The sequence below is a fragment of the Oryzias latipes genome, chromosome 23 (assembly GCF_053564925.1).
Source record: "Oryzias latipes strain Hd-rR chromosome 23, Olatipes_Hd-rR_3.1".
Taxonomy (NCBI): Eukaryota; Metazoa; Chordata; class Actinopteri; order Beloniformes; family Adrianichthyidae; genus Oryzias; species Oryzias latipes.
In genome coordinates this window covers 14,132,111-14,155,347 of record NC_136259.1, presented here as the reverse complement: position 1 = coordinate 14,155,347, position 23,237 = coordinate 14,132,111, and the positions used below count along the sequence as shown (strand labels likewise).

Genomic DNA, 23,237 nt, shown 5'->3' with positions numbered 1-23,237 from the left:
GTTAGAGAGGGAGAGAAAAGGGTGAGAGAGAGAGAGAGAGTGTGTGTGGAGGGGGTATCTGACCTCCAGGGTAGTCGCTGTGTTAACTTTGGCTAAGCTGCATTTAATGTGTGTATTGAGGGTGGACACTTTCCTTGAAATAAACACAAGTACAATACTTGCTGTTGTTTTGTAGGGAGAGGAATGTTTTATGGAAAATAATACGGCTTTAATTGTGTGTTTGTGTGTGTACGTCGTGGCAGGTCAGTGCCTGGTGTGGCTCTTTGACTCTCACAGTGAAAGAATTTGGCTCTTGGTGTCAAACTTGTTCGCCACATCTGATATATATGATCATATATCACCTTTGGCACATTAAAGAAGGATTTTTTTAAAATGAAATATTAGTTGTTTTTGCAGCAAATTTCTTAACCGGAAGTGAAACGCAACAATCTCTGAGGCTCTGCCTCCTTTCCTTGTGGTTGCCGCCTATTTCATGATGTCAATCGAGAGCTGGCCTCGATGTGAAATGGTCTGCATTTCACCCACAAAAATGATCAACATCCAAACTTTTGCATTGATGGATTTGCATATTTTGCATACAAAAGGAACGCTTATCGCCAATCACTGCTAGCTCTGCAGAGGAAGCGGGTGTGTGTTAACCTGGAGGCGGAGCTGGCAGCACAGACTCTTTCTGGAGGGACTGTTCCTCACTTTGTGACGTCAAAGTGTGAGAACCATTATATAATACATAAGTGAACGAAGTGCGTGTGACATCACCCAAGAAATTGCTTTGCTTCCGGGTCCAAATAGTTTAAGTCAATTCAATGGACATTTTTCCGTGACATGTCTGTTGCCGTGTTGGAACCCTTACGTCCTCAGTAAGCCGTGATTGGTTTGTCTACATTTCCATGGCAACCACTCCCTGAGTCAGGAGTGAGCATGTTAGAAGGCCACACTCCTCCCACTGAAACCGAACTGGGGATAATCTGTCAATCAAACACTTCAAATGCTTGACATGACGCCATCTACTTTTATTGAGGCATCTGATTGGTCAATTTGTAACTTGAATACCATGCATGACAGCAAAATATAATGATAAAAAAATAGGATTAGCAAGACCATGCTAATAACAGCTATCAGTGCAAGAATGTAAGAAGTTGATTTTGCATGATATAGGTCTTCTAAATCTTTTCCATGTCTTTGTTTTTTTTTTTGTTTTGTTTTTTTTTTGGACATTTGGAACTCGAGTTTAAAAAAAATCATATTCAAAAAATTCTAAAAGCAAAACAAAGAACCGCTTTAGATAAAAAAGTACATACATAAAATAACAAGAGAGAACGTTAGATATCCGGGACATACGACAGTCGTGTAAACAGACTCTCGGAAAGGTTCGTTTTGAAATGTGTGTGACGGAAATAGCCGAGTTGAGGCGGACCTGTCCGGAACATCCGGCTGGGGCTCCTCAACATAAACAGAAATGGCGGAGGCAGCAGCAGCGTCTACGGCGGCGGTAACAGGAGGTTGGACCAAACACGTAACCTGCCGGTGAGCCACCGTAACCCCGCGATATAGTGTCCAGGGGGCCTGGGGTGTTGTTGGGCCACAGAGAAGCGGGGCTTCGGGGCGCGCGGCCGGCCGGCTGACGCCTGTGTCCGTGTTACTGTTAGCTTAGCTGTGTTAACGTCACCAGATTCCTCCGTTGCTGACTTGCTCTGCGTTAGCGCAGCTCCGAGGCGACTCACCGCCGTCTGCGCGAGCGACGCGGTCAGGATCTCACCGACAACCCGGGTCACACACACGACACCGGCCCCTCGAACTACGACCAAACTTAACCCCGTTTTAGCTTTTAATTTGAACGGAAGCGTCCTGCCGGCTTCCTGGCTCTGTTGCGGGGTCCCCTCCGAATTCCGTCCCCGGCGTCAGCCCCGCTGGTTGTCGGCCTGTGTGTTTGAGCTCCAGAGGAGCAGCTCGGCTCAAGTGCTGCGGGGAAAGTGCGACAAGTCAGCAGATTATTCCTCCATATGGATCTGCTCCTCCGTCAAAACTGAAAACATTTAGTTCAGGTCGTTCACCGATCACCGGGTCAGGGCAGGAGAACCGACAGGTCTGTCTGTCCGGTCCGGTCCAGATCCACATGATCAGGTCGTCCAGACTCTGCTGAACGACAGCATTTCAAACGAGACTCCTCTTCTGATTGTTTTTCTTCCTGTTTTCAGCATCTTGCTGCTGATGTTCCTTTACTTTTGGTTCCAAAATAGAACACTGGTTTCTATTGAAAATGAATAGAGCAGTGTTAATAATAATACAGCTGGAAGGAAACTTTCAGCTGGTTCAAAGTTTACACAGTTTGAACACTGAGCACGACCCACTCCAATGGAAATGTTTTTGTAGCATTTTTCTGATGATAAAGGACACATTTAAAGAAAATTATGACTAAACGTTTCATTTCTGGTTAGTTCTTTATTCAAATCATTGGGAAATGGGAGCAAACGAGGAAAAAAAGAGCAGTTTGAAAAAGATTGTAGTTTTTTGTAGAAACTACAACCAGCACAAGCTCCCTGCTCCACTCCATTCTGATGCATCCACCTGCAGACTAATAGATCCATGAACGTCTTTGTTTTCCTCATCTGAGTTGGAATCTGGATCAAAATTTGGAGAAATCCATTTTTGTTGCACCGCTAATGTTAGGTTGGGGGTGTGAGGGGCTGTAGTCTAGCTGGAGAGAGTTGTAAACAAAGGGATCATGGGAAATGAGTGCAGGCTTACCACACCTACAGTTGTGCCCACTACTCGCAGGTGAATTTCCAATAAGCTCCTCCTGTTCTTCAGAAACTATGTCCTAGAATATGACACAGATTTTGGGGAATTTTGTTTTAAAAAAAATCACAAAAGAGCACTGGGAACACTTTAAAATAGATCAAAAGATGATCTAATAACAAAGGTTTTAGATTTTTTTATTTTTTTTAGAAATACATGAAATGTTCTGGGGGCTGCACAGGGGTGTAGTGGTTATCACTCTTGCCTCTCAGGGTTCAAATCCCAGCTGGTTTGTTTCTGTGCAGGGTTTGCATATTCCCCCTCCTTCAGGTGTAACCCAACCTGTTCTCCAGGTTCTTAGTTTTTCTCCTACAGTCTAAAAACTGGCTTTAAAGGGCAAATGATGAATCCAATCCAAATTGTCGTCGCTTGGTGTAAATATCTTGACTTTCTCATAAATCTAACTGTAAACTCAAATTCAAAAATGCTGAGAAAACAAGGACAGATTCAATAGAGATGTCCTAGTTCTGCTTCCATTGTATTTTATATAAAGTCATTACAAAAACGGCCTGAAAACAGTATAATGTTTTATTATTGTTATTATATCATTGACATTAAAGCTGCAGGTGTGTCACGAGGAAGAGGGGCAGGGGGATTCACACCTGACAGGTCACAGGTCACACAAAAAACTGTAATGCAACAAACACGCTGCTAAAACACAATTGTGTTATTTATAAAAATGCAGTTTTTTATTCATGTCCAATGAATTAATTTTGTTGTATTGATCCGTCACGTCTTAACGGCCGGTCTGTGAAAATATTGTCCGATTTTAAACCGTCAGTGTTTACATTTAAGTGACAGAGGGAACAGCTCGTTAGCATAGCATCATAGCATTAGCGTCTAATAACAGCGCGGTCTCCATATCAACACGTTTTATTCATCTGATTGTTGCTGCTGTAAGTGAAGCAGCTTTTTATCCTCCAGTTCTGACTGGATCCTGGTAAAAATCACTGCATATTCCGCTGTTTCATCACTCAAAACTGAAAGCTACACAGGTGAAGTGACCTCATGTGCTTGTTTCACTCTCGTGCAGGCTGTAGAGGAGGAAAGGAGAAACAAGAAATTTACCAAATTGAAACGACTAAGTTTATGCAAACATTAACTTGTCATGTGATGATTAACCCGCTAACTTTTAATCTATAGTGAGTCTATTTTGATAGACTCATTCTATTGAGAAAGTTATATCGAAATATGTTTTATCATTTTATTGCCCATCCTTCACATGACACATTCTGATCATTTGGCTTTCTTGTCTGACATTTTGCAAAAATCATCCAATTGACCTCAAAGTAATTCATCTATTTATTTTTGTTAGTGTTAGTAAAAATAATATTAAAGTCTTTTCAGCTAAATTAGCATTTAGTAAGGTCTATTTTCAGGAGGCATTATAGCTGCAGTTGATGTAAAGTTTGGTAATGTTTTCTCTTTCCACTTTATGTTGGGTTTAACCTTTTTAGAGGTACAGCACAAGGACAGAAGCACAGACCTTTAAAGTATTTATTAGTTATTTCAGTTTCTAAACTTCCTTTAGTTTTTAATTAAATTCCAGAATCTTCAGAGACCTCCTTTAATTAGTTTTTAAATGCATTTTTCTAGTAAGTGTAGTTTTAAGCTAATTTTGTTTTGCTAAGGACGCAAACAGATTTCACAAAGTGTTTGAAGCACGCCCAAGCCTTTCAACATTCACCAGAATTAGGCAGGAAACGGAGATTAGTTATTACATCTGCATGAAAGGAAAATATCAATGTTTCACCCGTAGATGAATAGACACTGGAGAATGTCTAACATGTGGAATCTGCTCTGTGAACAGGAAGTCTAAAAGTGAGACAGAAACTTAGACCTGCGCTCCAAAAAAGACGGTTAGGGAGGGCAACATAACCTTTGAAGCATTTTTGAGTCCTCCCACCTGAAAATAAAGGGGGAAAAAAACTCTAAATGTCTGCAAATTTGAAAAACTGATAAAAAAAAAACACACACACAGTTGTCAATGATGGGGAACAGAGAAACACACACTGAAAAGATCCTTGATACCCGATTTTATTTTTGGTAGAATTTCTCGAGCCTTTAACATGGGAGTCAATGGGAAATGGCTTCCTTTTGCAACCTGCCTCCAGTGGTCTTTGATGGAATAGCAAGATTTGGTGTTTCTAGTTTGTATTATATTCATAATGGAAGGCGAGACTTGTTTACAACCACATATATTCATGAGAAACAATGACCTAATTCTTTGAAGGAAGGATGCGGTCCTATTTCCATTAATAATAAAAGCAATATTCGTGTTGACGTCACAGTGCCAGCGGTTAGCAGCGTCGTAAGACTTTATTTGTTGCAAAACCGCAATCCCTGACTAAAGCAGATGCCAGCGATGGATGAAGAAGACAGAACATGTCACTTTACGTCTTGGCAGAGGTCATTAAGAACAGAAACAACTGATGGAGCTTCTGGAAGAAGTGAGGAGGCTAAGAGCCCGAAAGACTGCCAACAACTCTGACAAACACAGTGAGCTGGAGCGGAGCAACAGGTGGAGGCTTTTTCTCAAGTCTAAAGGGATTTCTCTGGATGTGAATAACCTTGAGACCTGCCAGCCCATCCCCAGGACAAAAGAGTCTGATAAACCAGAGATAATCACAAAAGTTGTGAATCAAAAACAAAAACCAGCTTCATTGAAGCAAGAAAATGTAAAATACTCATCAAACTAAATGGACCAGCAGAGCTGGCCAAGGTTATGGTAGCTGGGAGTGTTGAAGACTTGGAGAAGTTCTTGGTCACAACAGTCTCAGTTAAAGATAAGCAGTAAAAGGAAATCACCATGGTAACTGAGAACTTTACTGGACTCACGAGGTGAGAAGCTGAACTCTGCAAACAAGGACATCAAAACTTCAAAAGCTATCCGTGACCAGGATTTGCAACAGACTGTTCTGAACCGAGAACATCTTGACCTCAACGTCTGATAACAGCTTACACAGGAAATGGACCCTGATTCGTGTTTATTCTTCGGTTAGCATGGACTGCAAATATTACAGCATAGAGAACTTCAAAAACTGTAGAAGAATGTGGACCATCTTTGGGTTTGCTGTTGTTGTTTATTTGTTTGGCCCTCGGAGTTGCATAGAAAACTTTAAACAACGGTTGTCTAAAATGTTTGTCCTTTGTGCTTTCAGATACTTCATGCATGGTCTTTGCAAAGAAGGAGACAACTGCCGGTATTCCCATGATCTGACCAGCAGCAAACCTGCAACCATGATATGCAAGTTCTTTCAGAAAGGAAACTGCGTGTACGGAGACCGCTGCAGGTAAAGACCCGCGCAGCAATGCAGCGCCGATGTTATTGGATGTGGAGGAAAAGTTTGGCCCGTGGCTGTTGGGTTTTAGTCATCTACCTGTGATTTCATGGATTCTTCTGGGGTTCTGTAATGGTCCCTATGGGGGTGCGGCTACGTTCTGTCAGGGCTGTTTGTGTCTGAAGATGCTTTGCTGTTGCTGCAATGGTGACACATTTAGATCAAAACCAACCCATCCCCATTTTACCGCCACCTTAACCAGTATCGCCACCGTTTTGACTACCTCGCCGGAGGAGATCAAAACACGGGCAAACTAAGGGTTCCCTCTTTTACACTCTCATCTTCTCAGGACTAAACATCTCATTCTTATCAACAGTCACTCAGCTGTGCTTTCAAACTCTCACCCTCTATCTGTGCAAGCCATCTCCTTTCTGTCTGGAGAACGCTGCCAGACTCCTTCACACCCTCACTCTGACGCAGGAAAGCTCCTTCATGCTTTTGTCTCCTCCAGACTCCACTACAGCAGTGCTCTCCACCCCCACCCCCACCTCCTGGAAACTCAAGGACTTGCAGATTGTACAGAACTGGTCCTGTTGTTTCTCAATTCTTTTTTTAAATTCTGTTTGTATGTGTTCTGGCACTCTGAAAATGTCATTATTCTCATGACGTGAGACAGCTGCTCCTACAACTCTGCCCTTTATTTGTTTCTACCTCTAGTCACTGTTGACAGGGAAGAAATGACCGTTCCAAAGACACTCAGAGTGTCTCCTGACTTCTGATCCACGGCTCAAGAGCGCAACCAATTTAGTTGCAAAATCAAATTATTTTTTTTCAAAGGTGTGACCAACAACAGGTGCACTTTAAACCCATATCATGGTCTAAAGCAGCGGTCCCCAACCTTTATATCGCCACGGACCGGTATGACGTCACACAAAGTTTCTACGGACCGGTCTTTAGGAAGCAAAGCTATGCTGAAGAAGGAACAGACACGTGACAGGACTTAAACCGTGCTTTTATTTTGACACGCACAACATAGTATATCGCACAGGTGTCATCATTCTCTCTCCCCTTCCCACAGTCATGGTTCAAAAAAGAAGTACTGTCTATTAAATGTAGCTTTCTTTTTTTGGAAGTGGAAGGCTCCTCCTCTGTTTCCTGGCTGGGCGTTTTCCCCTTGGCAAAGAAACTTTCCAAAGACGTTTGTTTTTTACCCGGGGGTTGGGGACCACTGGTCTAAAGCAATCAGTGATGTACTATATTAGCAAAAGTATTGGCTCATCCATCCAAATGGTCAGAATCAGGTGTCTTAATCACTTGGCCTGGCCACATGTTTGTAAAATCAAGCCCTCAGCCATACAGACTGTTTTTACAGACATTTGGAAGAATAGGAGCTCCGTGAATTCCAGCGTGGAACTGTCATAGGATGCCACCTGTACAACAAATTCCGTCATAAAATGTCCTCGCTCCTAAATATTCCACAGCCAACTGTCAGCTCTATCGGAACAAAATGGATGAGTTTGGGAGCAATAGAAACTCAGCGCTTTTGGAAGAATGCTCAAAAATTCCTATGAACACACTCCTCAACCTTGTGGACAGCCTTTCCAGAAGAGTTGAAGCTGTAATGGCTCCAAAAGGTGGACCAACATCAAATTGAACTCTATGGGTTAGGAATGGGATGGCACTTCAGTTCATGTGGGAGTCATGGCAGGTGAGCAAATACCTTTGGTGATATAGTGTGGTTAAAGGGGCTGCACGGTGGTGTAGGGGTTGGTGCTCTCACCCTAAGTTGAATCTGGCTAGCTTAGTTCTCTGTGGAATTTGCGTGTTCTCGTGTATGTATGGATTTTCTCCAGGCACTCCATTTTCCTCCCACATTTCAACAACATGCTTCATAGGTTTAGTGGTGATTCTAAATGGCCCCTAGGTGTGAATGTGAGTGTGCGGTGCTGTAATGGAGTAATGAATGACCTGTTCAGGGTCTACCCCACCTTCACCCAACAGTAGCTGGGATAGGCTCCAGCAACCCAGTGACTCCAAAAGGGATATTCTCTCTCACTCTCACTCACACACCCAGTAGGGTGGACCATAAGCTCCCTGCAACCAGAGATTCTAAGAGAATATCATCGTCCATCCCGGTGGTTTACTGCAAACATCGTCAACTGCCAATTTAAGGGACATCGCCCAACCCTACCACCCAGCATATTTTCTGCATCACAACTACAATATTTTGTTTTAAAGGCCATTTTTTTCACCTGCTCCTGATTCAATATTTAAGTAAAGAAATACCCCGAAATGCTACTTCAGATCAAGTTTCTTTAGGTAAAAACACGTTTTACATTTTTTTTAATCAATCAGTCATAGAAAAGTTCTAGAAACTTTTTTTTTTGGTTTATAGCTTTCCTTTTTTAAACCATGTTGATGTTTCGTATCCCTATTTACTTTGGTGATGAAAATTCTTAAAGCATGATTTTAATTTAGTTAGCTATTTCAGGGATTATTGATCAACATTATTGTCAGTTCTAATAGTCTTTATAGCTGTTTGACTTTATTTTGTCTTTACTGCAATAATTTTACATTTAAAATCTAACTGAGCCTTTTACTTATTTTTCTTGTTATTCTAACAAAATGGGGGAGACAAAAATAATCCAACGTGCAAACATGGAGGAAGTGGAATGGAGAGAAAAACAAAACAAACAAAACTGTGGCAGGAAAATCACATCATGGGTTGTGTGTGAGTAAACAGACACTGTTCAGTGGATACTAATATTTATAATACTAGCATTACACATTACCAATAATGACAAAAAAAGTTACTCTTCGTTATCCCAAGTATTCCATTTATATTTATAAGTTCCTATAAAAAAGAAAGTACTTGCATGTAAATTAATATATGTTATTATGATCAGTGAGGATTATTTTACAAGGACCATTAAAGTAATTTTAGTCTCTCAAGTATGGCATGGCTGCCCCCCCCCCCTCCCACATCTAAAAATAGAGCCTGTCTTTCAAGGAGTCCAGTTAGCCTCCAACATTTAACTTGGCAGCTATTGCTGATCATTTTTCTGCATTATTGAAGCTTCTAAATTCGTTGGTCCAGAAGCCTCCTCGTCTGTCAGCAGACGTGTTTGCTGTCTGAATGTTGAACGTTTGTCAGCGGAAGTCCTGACAGGAACAAAGACACAGGAGGTGAGTGGGTTCAAGCTGGACTGATGCAGACAGCCTCCTTCACGCTCAGACTGTCTGCAGCAGCCTTTCTATAGCAGACCCCCCCCCCCCCCCCCTCCCATTAGCAGCTGGGATGCATGTGAGTCATTCACAGCCTCCATCCTTGCTGCCTGTTGTTGTGTTGTGCTGCTGTAGTCAGGGGGCTGCTTGCATTGTTCGTGTGACTCGGCTGGGCTCAGCTCTTTTCTCCGTTCTTTTGTGATGCTCTGTCTGGCGCCCTCTCCCTCTGCAGGAGTGCGTTTCTCCCCGTTCTGCAGCAGGCGCTGTCATTACATAACCCTTTCTCTGCTGCGCTTTGTCAGAGCTGCGCCTCCTCCTGTCCTGGGTTTGCAGGTTCGTCCTGCTTCCTTCTGCTCCCCCTTTCCCGTTCCAGCTGCCTTTACGTCATACCTTTACCCTCCATGTTCCAGGAGGCAGGCGTGTGCGTGGTCTTTGTGTTGGAAAATCGGCACACACTGACATGCAAAATCAACCGTAATGAATGAAAGCAGCTAAAGAGAGCACAAGGAATTCGAGTTGGTGCTGAAAGACGAATCCTCTGCTCACACCTGGCTACTCATACCAGAGTCCATTTCACCCCAGCATCCACTGGCTTTGTCTGGTTGCTCAGGTGGTCTAGAATTAAGGACTTGGGTGTGTGACTCCAGCATTTGACCCCGGGGGAGCGTGAGCTGTAGACACAACCATGCTTTGGACCCTCCCCCCCTCGATTCCAACCCCTAACTGCTGAGGGTCAAGCAGGTAGGGATTTGATCACATTTTCAGAGTCTTTGGTGTGACTTAGCCAGGGATTTGAACTCTCAACCATCCAGTCTCAGGGCACAAGACCACTGAGCTGCTATGATCACTAACACACTAATTCTCCAAAGCTATCACGTATGTCACACCCTGAATTAAAAACCAAACTTCATTCATGGGGATGGTCACGAAGAAGCTAAAGCTGCGTTCACACCAGACGCGGTTTGCTCGTCAGGTACGTGAAGTTTCAATGTTAAGTGAATGTGCAGACGTGATCTGAGGTCCTGTGGCACGATTTGGCCGTTTGAGGGACTCAGCTTTTGGGCACGTAGATCCAATAAGCTCCCTACTCTGCTCCACCTGCAGACAAATGGATCCATGAACGTCTTAGTTTTCCTCGTCTGAGCTGGAATCTGGATCCAAACTGTACGGCTGGATAGCTCTGATATTGCTCACCATTTATGTCCTAGAAAACGACAGCCTATTTTCAGCCTCACCAAAGCCTGTCTGTCATGTCTGACTTTATACTTGTCTGCGGTGCAGAGAAGGTTTGGAACTGCTGGCGTGGGCGTCCCATCGTCTGAGTCTACATGATCATGATCTAATCTGTCTGGTTCATTCAGGTTTGAACACAGTAAAGTTGCGCGGAAAGAGGAGCTGCCAACCTCCCAGACGCTGCTGCCGGCCTCCGCCTCGCTGTCTGACCCGTCACACGCAGAACCCAGTGGGCTGACACCCGCACAAGGGGGGCAGGACTGGGTCAACGCAGCCGAGTTTGTTCCTGGACAGCCGTACTGTGGACGCCGTGAGTCACCAGCGTTAATTCACACAACATTAAATATCTGCTGTTGGTTCTGGCGATAAATGTACATTTTTAAATAAAGAAAAACCTTCCTTCATCTCCTCATATATGAAGCTGCCCTTCCTGAAATTGGGGGTGGTGGTGTAAACCTCAGAGGGTCCCACCACCACCCGCTGTCTGACTGTTTAAGGCCGCAGGGTCAGACTCCAGGCCTCAACGGTTGGTTTGCTGCTGGTTTTTCAGCAAGTTTTCAGAGGAAAAACTTCAAAGTCACGTTAGTGACTAAATGACACAATATGAATGAGTGTTAAGGTTTCTCTAACCCCTAGTGTGTGTTTGTGTGTGTGCAGCCGAGCCGGTGAAAGGGGAAAGCTCTGTTCCTCTCATCGAGGAGTTTGACCCGGACGCGGCGCTGGAGAACAAAGACCTGAGGAAGGAGCTCTGTCCCTATGCTGCCGTTGGAGAGTGTCGCTATGGGATCAACTGTGCCTATCTCCATGGCGACGTGTGTGACATGTGTGGGCTTCAGGTCCTCCACCCCACCGACAACAACCAGCGCTCAGAGCACACCAAGGTGACGGCACACATGAACAGTGGGGGGCTTGTTTTTTAACATCTCTTTGGAAACTACAGTTATCTGTGTGGTAATATGACACTGAGAAAAAGCTGCAGTAGAAAAATGGACAAAATTCATGACTGTATTAGTACTCCCCCTCCCCCCATGTCTGTATCTGGCTACGGTTTGACCAGAACCTTGTAGAAATAGTCTTAACCTTTCTCTGTGTCTTCTCATCTTGTCCATGAACTAAAGGGATGGTGGGAGGAGTTTAAAGTCTGTCCATATAGAGTCATAAAATGACCTTCAGCAGTAGAAGCCTTAGCAGCTAAACTCAAGTCATTGCTTAAGGTCACCCTTAAGGTACCTCCTGAACTGTTGGTTCTACTAAATAGCCCCCCTCCATTTAGTATATGAAATTCAAGGAAGCGCCTTCTATGGAGTCCGTGACCTGATATGGGTAAAGAAAAAAATAATAATTCGTTCCCATGAAATAACCATTAGCTTCCCTGAAATAATCGTTCCCACAAAATAATAGCGGGTGAGCTATGCCCGGCTGCGGAGCACCAAGCGGGCGGCTGGCTGGCCGGCAGACGGAGAGCCGCTGCGGTAAGGGATGTTGTACTTTAAGGTCGAACAGGAATAATAATATTCAGGACGTCCTGAGGTAACTTGTCTTTTATTAACATAGTTGTTAGCAGTCACTTGGCATCCGATGGCTACATACTTTGTAAGTATCCCATCATGCATCACACATATCCCATAATGCATCTCAACCAATCAACATGTCACTGTACCTGAGGTGCATTCAAATACAACAGGATAAAATTATATTCTAAAATATTACAAGGGGAAGCAGCAAGCCATCTGTGTTTATGAATGACATCACGAGAATTATTATTTCGTGAGAACAAATTATTATTATTTCGTGAGAACAAATTATTATTTTTTCGTGGGGACGAATTTTTTATTCATTTTTACCCATGTCGGGTAACGGGCTTCGTAATCCTGCAGACTCAGAACAAAATGTTCTGTTCGGAAAAAATGGGACTATGAGGTCTTTGACAGAAAATGGAGCTTCTCTGTTTAAATCTTTAAATCTTAGTAAAAGAAATATGAAATCTATTCTGTTTTTAACTATCAGAAAACAATGAAAAGAAGCTAAAATGGGTTGAATATGATCTACCCTTATTTTTAGCAAACTCTGGCCGCAGCATTTTGGAGAACAGTTTGATACTAAAAAATAACCGCTGTCTAATCTTGATTTCCATAAAGTCATTTTTCTTTCTCATTCTGGATTTTGTAATATTTCAAATATGAAAGATGATGTTCTAGAAAATTGATTTATGAGCTGAAATTCAAGTTTTGATCAAAAATGATACCAAGGTTTCTCTCAGTTTGAACAAAGACCAAATGAAAGACATTCAGTGTGATGATGAATCCATGAGAAAAAAAATTAACCTCAGTTTGATCGGAGTATAGGAAAAGAAAAATCAGTCTCTAAATCTTTAAACTGGGAGAGATCTCCTGTTTATTTGATAAGCAGTTCAGTATCATCTGTATAAATGTCTGCTGTTCTACATGACAGTGTTGCTTCATGAAAGCCTGTTTGGACTAATCACTGAGTGCTTGCTCCTCTTTTTGCAGGCTTGCATTGAAGCGCATGAGAAAGACATGGAGATCTCTTTTGCCATCCAGCGCAGCAAAGACATGATGTGTGGCGTCTGCATGGAGGTGGTGTTCGAGAAAACCAACCCCAGCGAGCGCCGCTTTGGGATCCTCTCCAACTGTAGCCACTGTTACTGTCTCAAGTGCATTCGCAAGTGGAGGAGTGCTAAGCAGTTTGAGAGCAAAATTATCAAGTGAGTGAAGCTTGTTTTTAGCATAAATCAGTCTGCCCCAGGGCAGCTGTGGCTACAACCGTAGCTTACCATCACCAAGTATGAATGAGTAGTGAATGAATAATGGACACAATGTAAGCGCTTTGGGTGTCTTGAAAAGCGCAGATAAATCCAATCCATTATTATTATTATTATTAAATGATTTTGTATATCAGACGGGTGTTTAACAGGTTTGTATTTCCACAAACTTTGTTTTGATAATGAAAGCAGTTTGATTTAAAGCATCTGGATCCGATCTGTGCCAGCGGACTTCCTGAGGTGGTTCACAAAACGTTTTGTGTTCTTTAGCAAACTTCAAGCTTAAGCTCCATATCTGGGCGTATTCAAACGGCTGTCACCCGTTTGTCCATGGTCGGATAGGTCAGGGTTCAGTGATGTAATGTCACTTTTCAATCTGTCACTTTCTACTTGCGTAGTTCCTATGTATAGAAATGCTCTAAAGTTTTTCCATTACATAAAGTTGGGGATAGCCAAAATGTAAACAACTATCAACCTATTTCGGTTATTAATAATGTTGTGAAGGTTTTTGAGACAATTTTCTTGAATCAATTAATCAACTTCCTCTCTTCAAATAACATTTGCTCTTTATCAATCAGGATTCAGAAAGAATTTTCCTACCACTGCTCTTATAACATTTACAAATAATATTTTCTCTCATTTTGATAACAAAATGTTCACAGGTGCTCTTTTGTGGGTCTAACTAAAGCGTTTGATTGAGTTGATCATTATCTGCTTTTAGATAAATTGTATGCAGTTGGTCTTTCTAATAACTCTCTTCTTTGGTTTAATTCTTACTTTTGTTTATGCCACCAGTGTGTATCATTCAGGGGTAGCCATTTAGATTTTATTTGAATAAATAACGGTTTTCTTCAAGGATCTTTTCTTGGGGCAGTACTGTTCTCTATCGTTATTAATAACCTACCAAATTTCTGTACAAAATGTAACATCCATCTTTATGCTGATGATGCAGTTATTTACTGTTCTAAATGAAGCATCTCAGACATTATTGGGTTTTTGCAGCACGATTTCAAGAACTGTGTTCTTTCAAACGCAGTCTATGAACACTTAATTAAACCTTAATGTACATTTTTTGTATTCTTCTCCTCTAGAGTCAACAGTCTTTTAAATATCTTGGTGTTTGGTTAGAACCAAATTTATCTTCCCAAGCTTACATTCATTCAACATCTGTAACGCTTTAACTTGCATGTAAGAAAAAGATTAGTTTCTCAATAAATGCTCCCCGTTTTAGATTATGCAGACTTTATTTATTTTAATGGTATTTCAGCTTGTTGACATTCCCTGGATGTTATCTACAACAATAAGTCGTTTTGTTCTTCCCTGTCCTTATTTGACTCACCGCTGCTGATTCGATGTACGCCTTGGTTGGCTCTCAGCATCAAACAGAAGACAAGTTCACTGGCTACGATTTATATTTAGATGTTTTTACTTCAACTTTGTTTTTATTTCAAACTGTACTTCCTTTCCTATAGTTTACAATAGGACTGGGCAATATGGAATTTTTATCATCACGAAATAGATTTTTTCATATCGGGTGATAATATCTACCACGATATAAACTAAATAACGATATTTGTTGAAGTCGAAAACTCTACGGCTCTTAAAACAAATGTGTAATCATCATTTCCTGTTTGGGTGGTGATGTACCTGAATTATGATACCTGAAATGTATCCGTCATTTTCGTACCTTTAATCTAAAAAAGTGAAATAAATGGAGGCTTTCTTTTGAACCAAGCACAGCAGACGGCCTCTGAAAGTTCAGTGAATGGAGAAGACGACTGCTTCAGCGGTCACAAACTGACTTTCCTGTCATGGTTAACCCTTTGTGCACGGCAGTGTTCCTCCTCTCAGGTGAGTCTGTAAGCACACCTGTCTGTGTCTGCGTCTGGCAGGTCCTGTCCTGAGTGTCGCATCACCTCCAACTTTGTGATCCCAAGCGAGTACTGGGTGGAGGACAAGGAGGACAAGCAGAAGCTGATTCAGAAATACAAAGATGGCATGAGGTATAGAACACACACAGAAGAAAAGGCAGTGTGAGTGTGTCAATCCAGAAGCCCCTGTTGTGTAGATGTATCATCCAGGTTTCAGCTCCGTGTTGTGAAGACCTCCAGGATCTCCTTTTCCCGCCCAAAAGGCGAACAGAGCGAGTGTTGGTGGTTTCATGTGTCTGTTCTCGGGTTCCTGCAGGAACAAACCGTGTCGGTACTTTGACGAGGGCCGTGGGACCTGCCCCTTCGGCTCCAACTGCTTCTACAAGCACGCCTTTCCTGATGGGCGTCTGGAGGAGGCTCAACCACAGCGCAGACAGACCGGCTCCAGCAGCAGAAACCGGGTAACGCTCCCCCTCCCAAAAAATGCTTTCGTCTCACCTCCCAAAGCCCAGAAATGGAGAGGTGACCATGTGACACTGTCAAAACAAAAATCTATCGTCTTCCCAGCGTTGAACCTGTTCAAGTTGAAATTTACTCAAATTCACAGTGGGCCAAAATTAAGCAGTGAAGTAAAGTCACGGACTAAACTCAATATTTATTGAAAATTGATAAGTAATGTCCAGCTCTAATGCACATTTGATATGATCTCGCGGGCCAATTATAATTGCCTTACTTATGTGATCTATGACATCACAGACTGGGAATAGACGAAGATGGAGTCTGTCTGCTTCTACCTCAATGCCACGCAGCCCCACACCTCCCTTTTTGCAGGAGGTAACCGCTTTACTGAGTGCTGAGTTTGTTGTGTCCCCCCCTCCCCCACAGAGCTCGCGGAGAACCCCACTGTGGGACATTCTGGACGAGCGGGAAAGCCCGGACTCGCTTGACAACGAGGACGAGGACCTGGTGACGCTGGAGCTGAGCGAGATGCTCCTCATGCTGCTCACCGCAGGAACGGACGACGAGGTGACGGACTCGGAGGACGAGTGGGATTTGTTTCACGAGGAGCTGGACGATTTCTACGAGATTTACCTATAGCAGTCCCCCCCCCGACCCCCGACCCCCCTCCATTTATGCTAGACACTAGAATGGACTGTCTTGTGCAAGTTATGGACAGTAGCTCCCTCTGTGTTGTGGCAGTGCCTTGAAGCAGGCCATTCATAACTGAACTTCTAAAACGCTAAAAAAAAAAAAAACCACCTCAGTGCGCTCGTGCTAAATATTTTATAGACCTCTATCCTCGTGACTCCTTCCTGTTTGTGTCCATGAGAAGAAGAGTAACTGTTGCTAATAAACTGGGTCAGGTTTGTACATATTCTGACAGTCTGATGATGCACTTGAACTACTCTTACTGTAATCCAGCTGGGCATGTGGTCAGGTTTTACAGGCGCTTTCTGAAGGCCGGATCTTCTCCTGTTTGTTTATAAAAGCTGCTCAGAGCCAATATATTGTGCTGATGTTTAATAAATTGACAGTAATCATTTTCATGTTGTGCAGAAATTCTGCTTTGATTTGTTGTGTTTCAGTCGCGTTTGAAGAAGCAGAACCACCGATGGTGGAGTGTACTCCACTCACAAGAAGTTGAGGGTTTGATTTCGTCTGAATTTTGATGAAATACTCAAAAATCCCTTTGATATCACTAATAATGAATGAGAAAAAATACTACATTTTTCATTAGTTTGATATTCTTTACCCCATTAATGAAGACAATAATAAAGATAGACCCAAATAACAAACATTGATCATGTCAATGGCAGGTATTTCCACCAGTGACAGCTTGTCACCAGACTCATGATGTTCTGAGGCGTTCCACTCTACCACAAGTTCTACATACAGTTCTGCAGGTCACTTGGGGGTCCGATCATCCAGTTTCTGCTTCAGCTGGTCCCAGATGTGCTCAATGGGGTTCAGGTCAGAGGTCATTGCTGGTCATACCGTATGAGGCCACGCCCACTTCCTAAAGTCCAGTTGTGATCATTCTGGTACCATGTGGTGGAGCAATATCTTCCATGAACAGAACGTTGAAGGGTGTTCTGGTGGAATTGGGGGATGAAGGAGGTTCTATGATCTTTCTGAGGTAAGTACCTGCCTGCGACTGAACCCTCTACAAGAACCAAATGGGTTTTGCTCTGACTGGGGATGCCTGCCCAGACTGTTGCTCCTCCTCCACCACAGGGAACCCTTGGGACCATGTTGACCTCTGCGTATTGTCTTCTCCATCAACGCTGACCTCCATCATATTTATGTAAGGTTACCCGACACCCACCAGTGAACAGGACGGTAGACTGTTGCTGCATTGTCCAGGTCACATGGTCTTGTACTGCAAACGTTCACAGCGATGTCTGGGGGTCAGTGGAGTCACCTGCAACGGTGTCATTCCAGTCAAAGCGGTGGAGTCGCTTACCGCCCTGATGCCCCTCACATCTGGTAAACGGGCCTGCAGCTGTGTGGTGTTTACTAAACCATGTCTGAGGTCAGAGGTCCTTAGGTTCTGGTCATGGAGGTGGTCTGTCAGTCGTTCTGAGTGGTGGTGCAAGTCTGCCGATGTCACTTTAAGGCTCAGCAAGTCCACCTGCAACACCTGAATGCCTCTGAGATGGAATTTTTTCAAAGCTGGATTCTATAAAAAATTGAAAGTGAATCATTTAAGTGTGACGTTTGAATAGAATTCAATCAGGCTCTTTTTATTTATTTTTTTAAATCTGCATAGACTGAAGAGTTCTCTGGCACAAGGGTGGACTTCCCATAAGGCAAATTTCCATACCCAATATTGTTTAACTCGTAAAAAAACACTAAATCCCTGAAATGGCATAAGAGGGTTTATTGTCGTCCCCTGTCCCTCTGCAGCAGTGGACTATTCCACCAACAGCAAGTTTATTTATTTATTTATTCTAACTTGTCCAACAGCTGAGCAAGCAGATCAGAGCTGCAGTACCTCTTGTATTGGACAGATTTTATCCTTACAGTTGGGTTTTATGGATCTTCAGACAGACAGAGTGTGTATTTGAATAAACCTCTGTATTTGAGGCTAAGCTTTATTTCTGAAAATTATATTTGTATGCATTCCTTGTTGGACCGGACGGAAAAAAAGAAACAAAAGAGGGGAGAAAGAAACTGAGTGGGATGTCAGAGATGGGGGGGGGGGGGGGGGGGATAGTCGATATTACAAAGTTAAAACAAAAAAGTGTTGTAAGTAAATTAAATTACATAACTTGGGTCACACAGCAACAAAACAAACAAAAAATAACCCAGCAAGTTTTTGACTGGTGAGCTAGTTTGCCATTGATGCAGAGAGACACTTTGATGATATAAAAAAAATGAAGTTTTATGAGCAGTGGGGAAAATGATCATTATTGTTGTAATAAAAGAAAAAAAGAAAAGCATCTGACATGAGTTCTTAGTGGAAGTTCTCATTCATCCAGGTGACGACTTGGAAGTTGAGCCATAACATCTGAACTTTAGATCTTCCTCCTTGAAACATTTTGCTGCTCGTCCAAGTGATGAAGACGAGGAAAGGCAGAAAATGGTCATTTTGTGAATGTTTTTTATTTTTAACAGTTGCCACAAGGAGGCATTTCTCCGTTCACACTCTGAACCCGCTTGTTCCTGTACTTTATCAGGGGGTAGTGTGAGCGGGGTACGCCCTGGACAGCTCCCCAGTCCAAAAACACGCATCAGAGGTTACTAGTTGATAGGTGGTTGTTCTTTTTTTACCGTTTTGTGTTTTCATAGACCAGGCTCCTGGAATGTTCCTCGTCATCATGTTTCATGTCAACTGGACGGCAGCTCTGAGTTTGTCCTGGCTGAATGTTCTTGAAACCTGGTCTACAGGAGAGAGAAAACACTAAACGGTCATAAAACCATCTAGTTTGACGTCCATTCATTCTTTTTTGAACTCTAGTGGTATTCCAAGTTCTTGTGGTCAGTAAGCATGCGAATGGCAGATGTTTTTTAACTGATCCCCCGTTGCCACCACTGTTTTGATCCATCATTTAAGTACTTTTCAACCTTTTGCTTTCCTTCTCCAGAAAAACCTGACAAATTCTAGAAAAGACAGAAGATTGTCATTTGTTCCTGCTACAAAGTGAGTGGGGCATAAATAAGTGCATTCTGTAAATGGAATGTTGTTTTCCAAGTAAAACTAAAGGATTTAAAACACATTTGTTTAACATACATATACATTTATTTGGAGTTTTTCAATGTTCATCAAAACATTTTAGATTCTTGACATTGCTGCCGTCAAAAAGTGGTTACAAGGATTTTACAAAAAAATAACAATGAATACAACTGCTGCAGGGGAGGGGCCTGTGTTATTGTTCTAGTGGGGCCCCCAGACTGCTAAGTCCTCCACTGATCTGGTGCCCCACAACTAAAAGCGGTACAAAAGTTTCAGTCCAACAAACCCAAAACATCTTACACCACAAATGATGTAGCCGCTTTTCTACCTTTATAGAAGGCTCGAAGCACTTTAATCCCATTCACACACGCACGCACACACACACACACATATGCACGCGCGCACACACATATGCATGCACGCACACACATATGCATGCACGCACACACACATATGCATGCACACACACACACATATGCGTGCACGCACACACACATATGCACGCACGCACACACACATATGCATGCACGCACACACACATATGCATGCATGCACACACACATATGCATGCACGCACACACACATATGCATGCACGCACACACACATATGCATGCATGCACACACACATATGCATGCACGCACACACACACCTCTATGCATGCACGCACACACACCTATGCATGCACGCACACACACACACACGCACGCACACACACACATGCACGCACACACACATATGCATGCACGCACACACACACACACCTCTATGCATGCACGCACACACACCTATGCATGCACGCACACACACACATGCACGCACACACACACAAAGCATGCACGCACACACACACCTATGCATGCACGCACACCTATGCATGCACGCACACACACACCTATGCATGCACGCACACCTATGCATGCACGCACACACACATATGCATGCAACGCCAAACACTGGCACCAACCAATGACCACCAGGAGTGATGTGGGGTTCAGTGACCTAGCCAAGGAGGACACTTCAACACTTGGCGGGAACCAAACTTGCACTCTGACTAGAGGTCAACCGCTGTACCTGTGGACCACAGCCGCCCCATCAGAACACATGGAAAGTATTTTTTCACATAACCGTTTCATGCAACGGATTTGAGACAAATGGGAACTTCAAGATGTTATACATGATAATGTAATCAATGTTGGCAGAGTTTGAGAGTAAAGTTACTTTTACTCAGTTACTGCTATTCAGTAACTAAAATCAAATATATGTTCCCAGGTCCTGGATGTTAGTGTCTGAGGTGATGTTTGTGCGTCTGAGGAGGTAAAGATGTCTGTTTTTATCAGAATGGTTGGTTCCAGCTAACAAAGGCTTTTCTATTAGGAAGAAACTGCTGGGACTTGAACCAACAACCCTCCAGCCACATCAGAATTCACTACGTTTTTTGGGTGAAGGTTTTTTTTCCAGCTTTTGGATTAATTTATGATGGATCCAGAAACATGACAGTTTCAGGTTTGATTTCAGCTTCTCCCTTTGATGTGAATGGAAAAATTTCATAGATGATCAAATTGATCAAAGATGTCAGACCGGAAGTGACGAAAAATCTCCTTAAAAATCGTCTCAGATGAGATTTGGATTTGAAGCCGGTCCTCCTTCAATCCCCCCTCCCCGCCTCCGTCAGTCAGTCTGGCTCCTCTGCTCCTTTAAAGGCTCCAGGAAGCGGAGCAGCGATGGCGGGGGCGCGGCAGCTGCAGTAAGATGCTCTCTGAGACCTGGAAGCGCAACCCGCAGGCCGATCACCTCCACAGCTTTGGGCCGGACCCCCCCTCCTCTTCTTTCTCCTCCCTCTCCGGGGGAAGCACCCCCCACAAGGACAGCGGCACCCTCCAGCCCCTGGTCTCCTCCGGATCCTCGGACACCGCCCGAAGCATGACGTCCGGGGAGCTGATGCAGAGCGCGCCGCTCCTCGCGCACAGATCCACGCGCTGCGCGCTCTACAAGGCGCTGTGCTTCCTCCTCCTCATCCTCCAAGGCGGGGTTCTGGACTTTTACCTGATCTACACCGACCTGTACCGGTGCTCCTGGATCGCCACGGACCTGGTGGTCATCTCCGGCTGGGGCATCTTCTTCGTGAAGAACGCGCGTAGCAGACGGGAGCGCGCCTGCGGCTTCCACCAGAAGAGCTCCATGTTCGGCTGCAACCTGGGCGAGTTCACGTACGCGTACCTGGCCTGGCTCATCTACGTCATCGCCTACACGCCGAAGGTGGTGTTGATCCTGGAGACCTCCATCCTGGACCTGATCGCGCTGAAGCTCCCGTGCGGCGTGACCGGCTTCAAGGTGGTGGCGCTGCTGTCCGCGCCGCTGCTCTTCTGCCTCATCAGCTCCGTGGTGCTGGACCTGAACGGCCCCACGCGCCACCGCGCGCACAGCTGCTTCATGAGCACGTGCCTGGACCTGCTGGACAGCTTCACGCTGGTGGAGATGCTCCTCCGGAGCGAGGTTCCCTCCGCCTACCTGAAGTACGCGGTGATCGCGGCGTTCTTCGCGGCGCTGGCTGCGCCCGTGATCTGGCTGTACGAGCTGACGGCGGCGGAGCTGCGCTGCGCGTGGCTCTGCGCGCGCTTTTCCACGGGCCTGCTGGTCAACGCGCCGCTGCTCGTGGTCAGATGTTTCCTGGTCTTCGTGTACCGGATCCCCGTGTCGGTGTTCATGCTCAAAAACGTCTTCTTCCTCGCGTGCAGGACGCTGGAGCTGGTGGAGCAGTGCGCGGCGGTGCGCGGGGTCCGGAGGCTGGCGGGAGGAACCAACCCGGCCCAGTTCTCCCACTGCGTGTCCGATAATGACATGTGTCCTCACGATTACGTCAACACCCTGGCGGTCAGCCAGTCATAACGGGGGCGCGTCCAGCTGCGTGTCACGCGCACGGACATGGGAGTTTATTGATGCAATCAACAGAACCTTCTCCTCAGCAGTGTGGGTTTCTTCTGGTTCCAAAGATCTGTCACCCGTCTTGGTTTGACCTTTGAGGGTCCTCCTTGGATTTTTGAACGTTTTTCTTCTTTTCTTTAATTGTCTTTAAATTCAAACTAACTGCAGGAGCCACAAGCTCTTCTCCCAGCATGCAGCAGTGCTGGACTGTGGAGTTCAGGAGCACTCAGCACCTTCTCCATCCAGATGGACCCTGATGTTGGACATGTCAGGGGTCAAAAGCCTTTAGCGTGTTACCTTTTGTGCTTTAGTTTTAGCTCAAAGAGCAGGGCCTCGTGCACGTGCACGTGCAGGATTTTGCACAAATCGCTGCAGTTAGTTGTGGAAGGCCGTGTTTCTGTGAGGAGGATTTTCTCACTGGTTGGGTGACTTTACAGAGTTCTGGTGACGTCCTGTCCTCGGATCACAAGAACTCCCCGACACCACTAGTCTCTCTTATCAGATTCAGTGACAGGAGGGGAGCAACGGGAGGAAACACGCCGAGGACAGTTATCTGAAGAAGCACAAGTCAAAAAGATTCAAAGCGGGAGGGTCATAGTTCAGGCTGGGACATGTGCATTTCCTCCACCCTCATTTCATCACTGTGGTGCCCTTGAGCAAGGGACTCTGTTCTGGAGGGGCTGATCTGTGGTTGTAGTGGAAATGGAATAAGCCGCCGCTCACATGATGCAACCATAGCTCGTGTTGGGCTGGAGGATGGAGGATGGAGGATGGAGGGGGTCATTTGTCCACACAAACTAAATCCCTTTTTATTGGGTGGAGTGCAGGTGGAGGTCAAAGTGTGGTTTCAGGGTTAGACTTGGATTGTGGTCAGGATCAGGGGATTTATAGTCATGACGTCAAAATAAAATGCATTTCTGTATAAATGTGTGTAAAGGTCAAGCCCCC

General features: G+C 44.4%; 2 protein-coding genes across 3 annotated transcripts; both read left to right on the top strand.

Moving 5' to 3' along the window:
- The first annotated feature begins 1,267 nt into the window (after positions 1–1,267).
- Positions 1,268–16,748, top strand: mkrn1 (makorin, ring finger protein, 1). 2 transcript variants are annotated; one of them, XM_023952437.2, is made up of 9 exons: positions 1,268–1,524; positions 5,958–6,089; positions 10,664–10,845; positions 10,957–11,061; positions 11,193–11,416; positions 13,046–13,260; positions 15,210–15,320; positions 15,505–15,649; positions 16,074–16,748. In XM_023952437.2, the coding sequence occupies exons 1-9, from the start codon at positions 1,457–1,459 to the stop codon at positions 16,284–16,286; spliced, it is 1,395 nt and encodes a 464-aa protein (XP_023808205.1). In that variant the 5' UTR covers positions 1,268–1,456; the 3' UTR covers positions 16,287–16,748. The 2 variants fall into 2 exon arrangements, with proteins under 2 accessions (XP_023808205.1, XP_004083045.1); XM_004082997.4 differs by lacking the exon at positions 10,957–11,061 and having other exon boundaries at positions 1,322–1,524.
- A 2,666-nt stretch (positions 16,749–19,414) lies between these two features.
- On the top strand, positions 19,415–23,237 carry tmem121b (transmembrane protein 121B). Its single transcript, XM_004083113.4, has one exon. It carries the CDS (start codon positions 21,117–21,119, stop codon positions 22,251–22,253), a length of 1,137 nt encoding a protein of 378 aa, XP_004083161.1. The 5' UTR covers positions 19,415–21,116; the 3' UTR covers positions 22,254–23,237.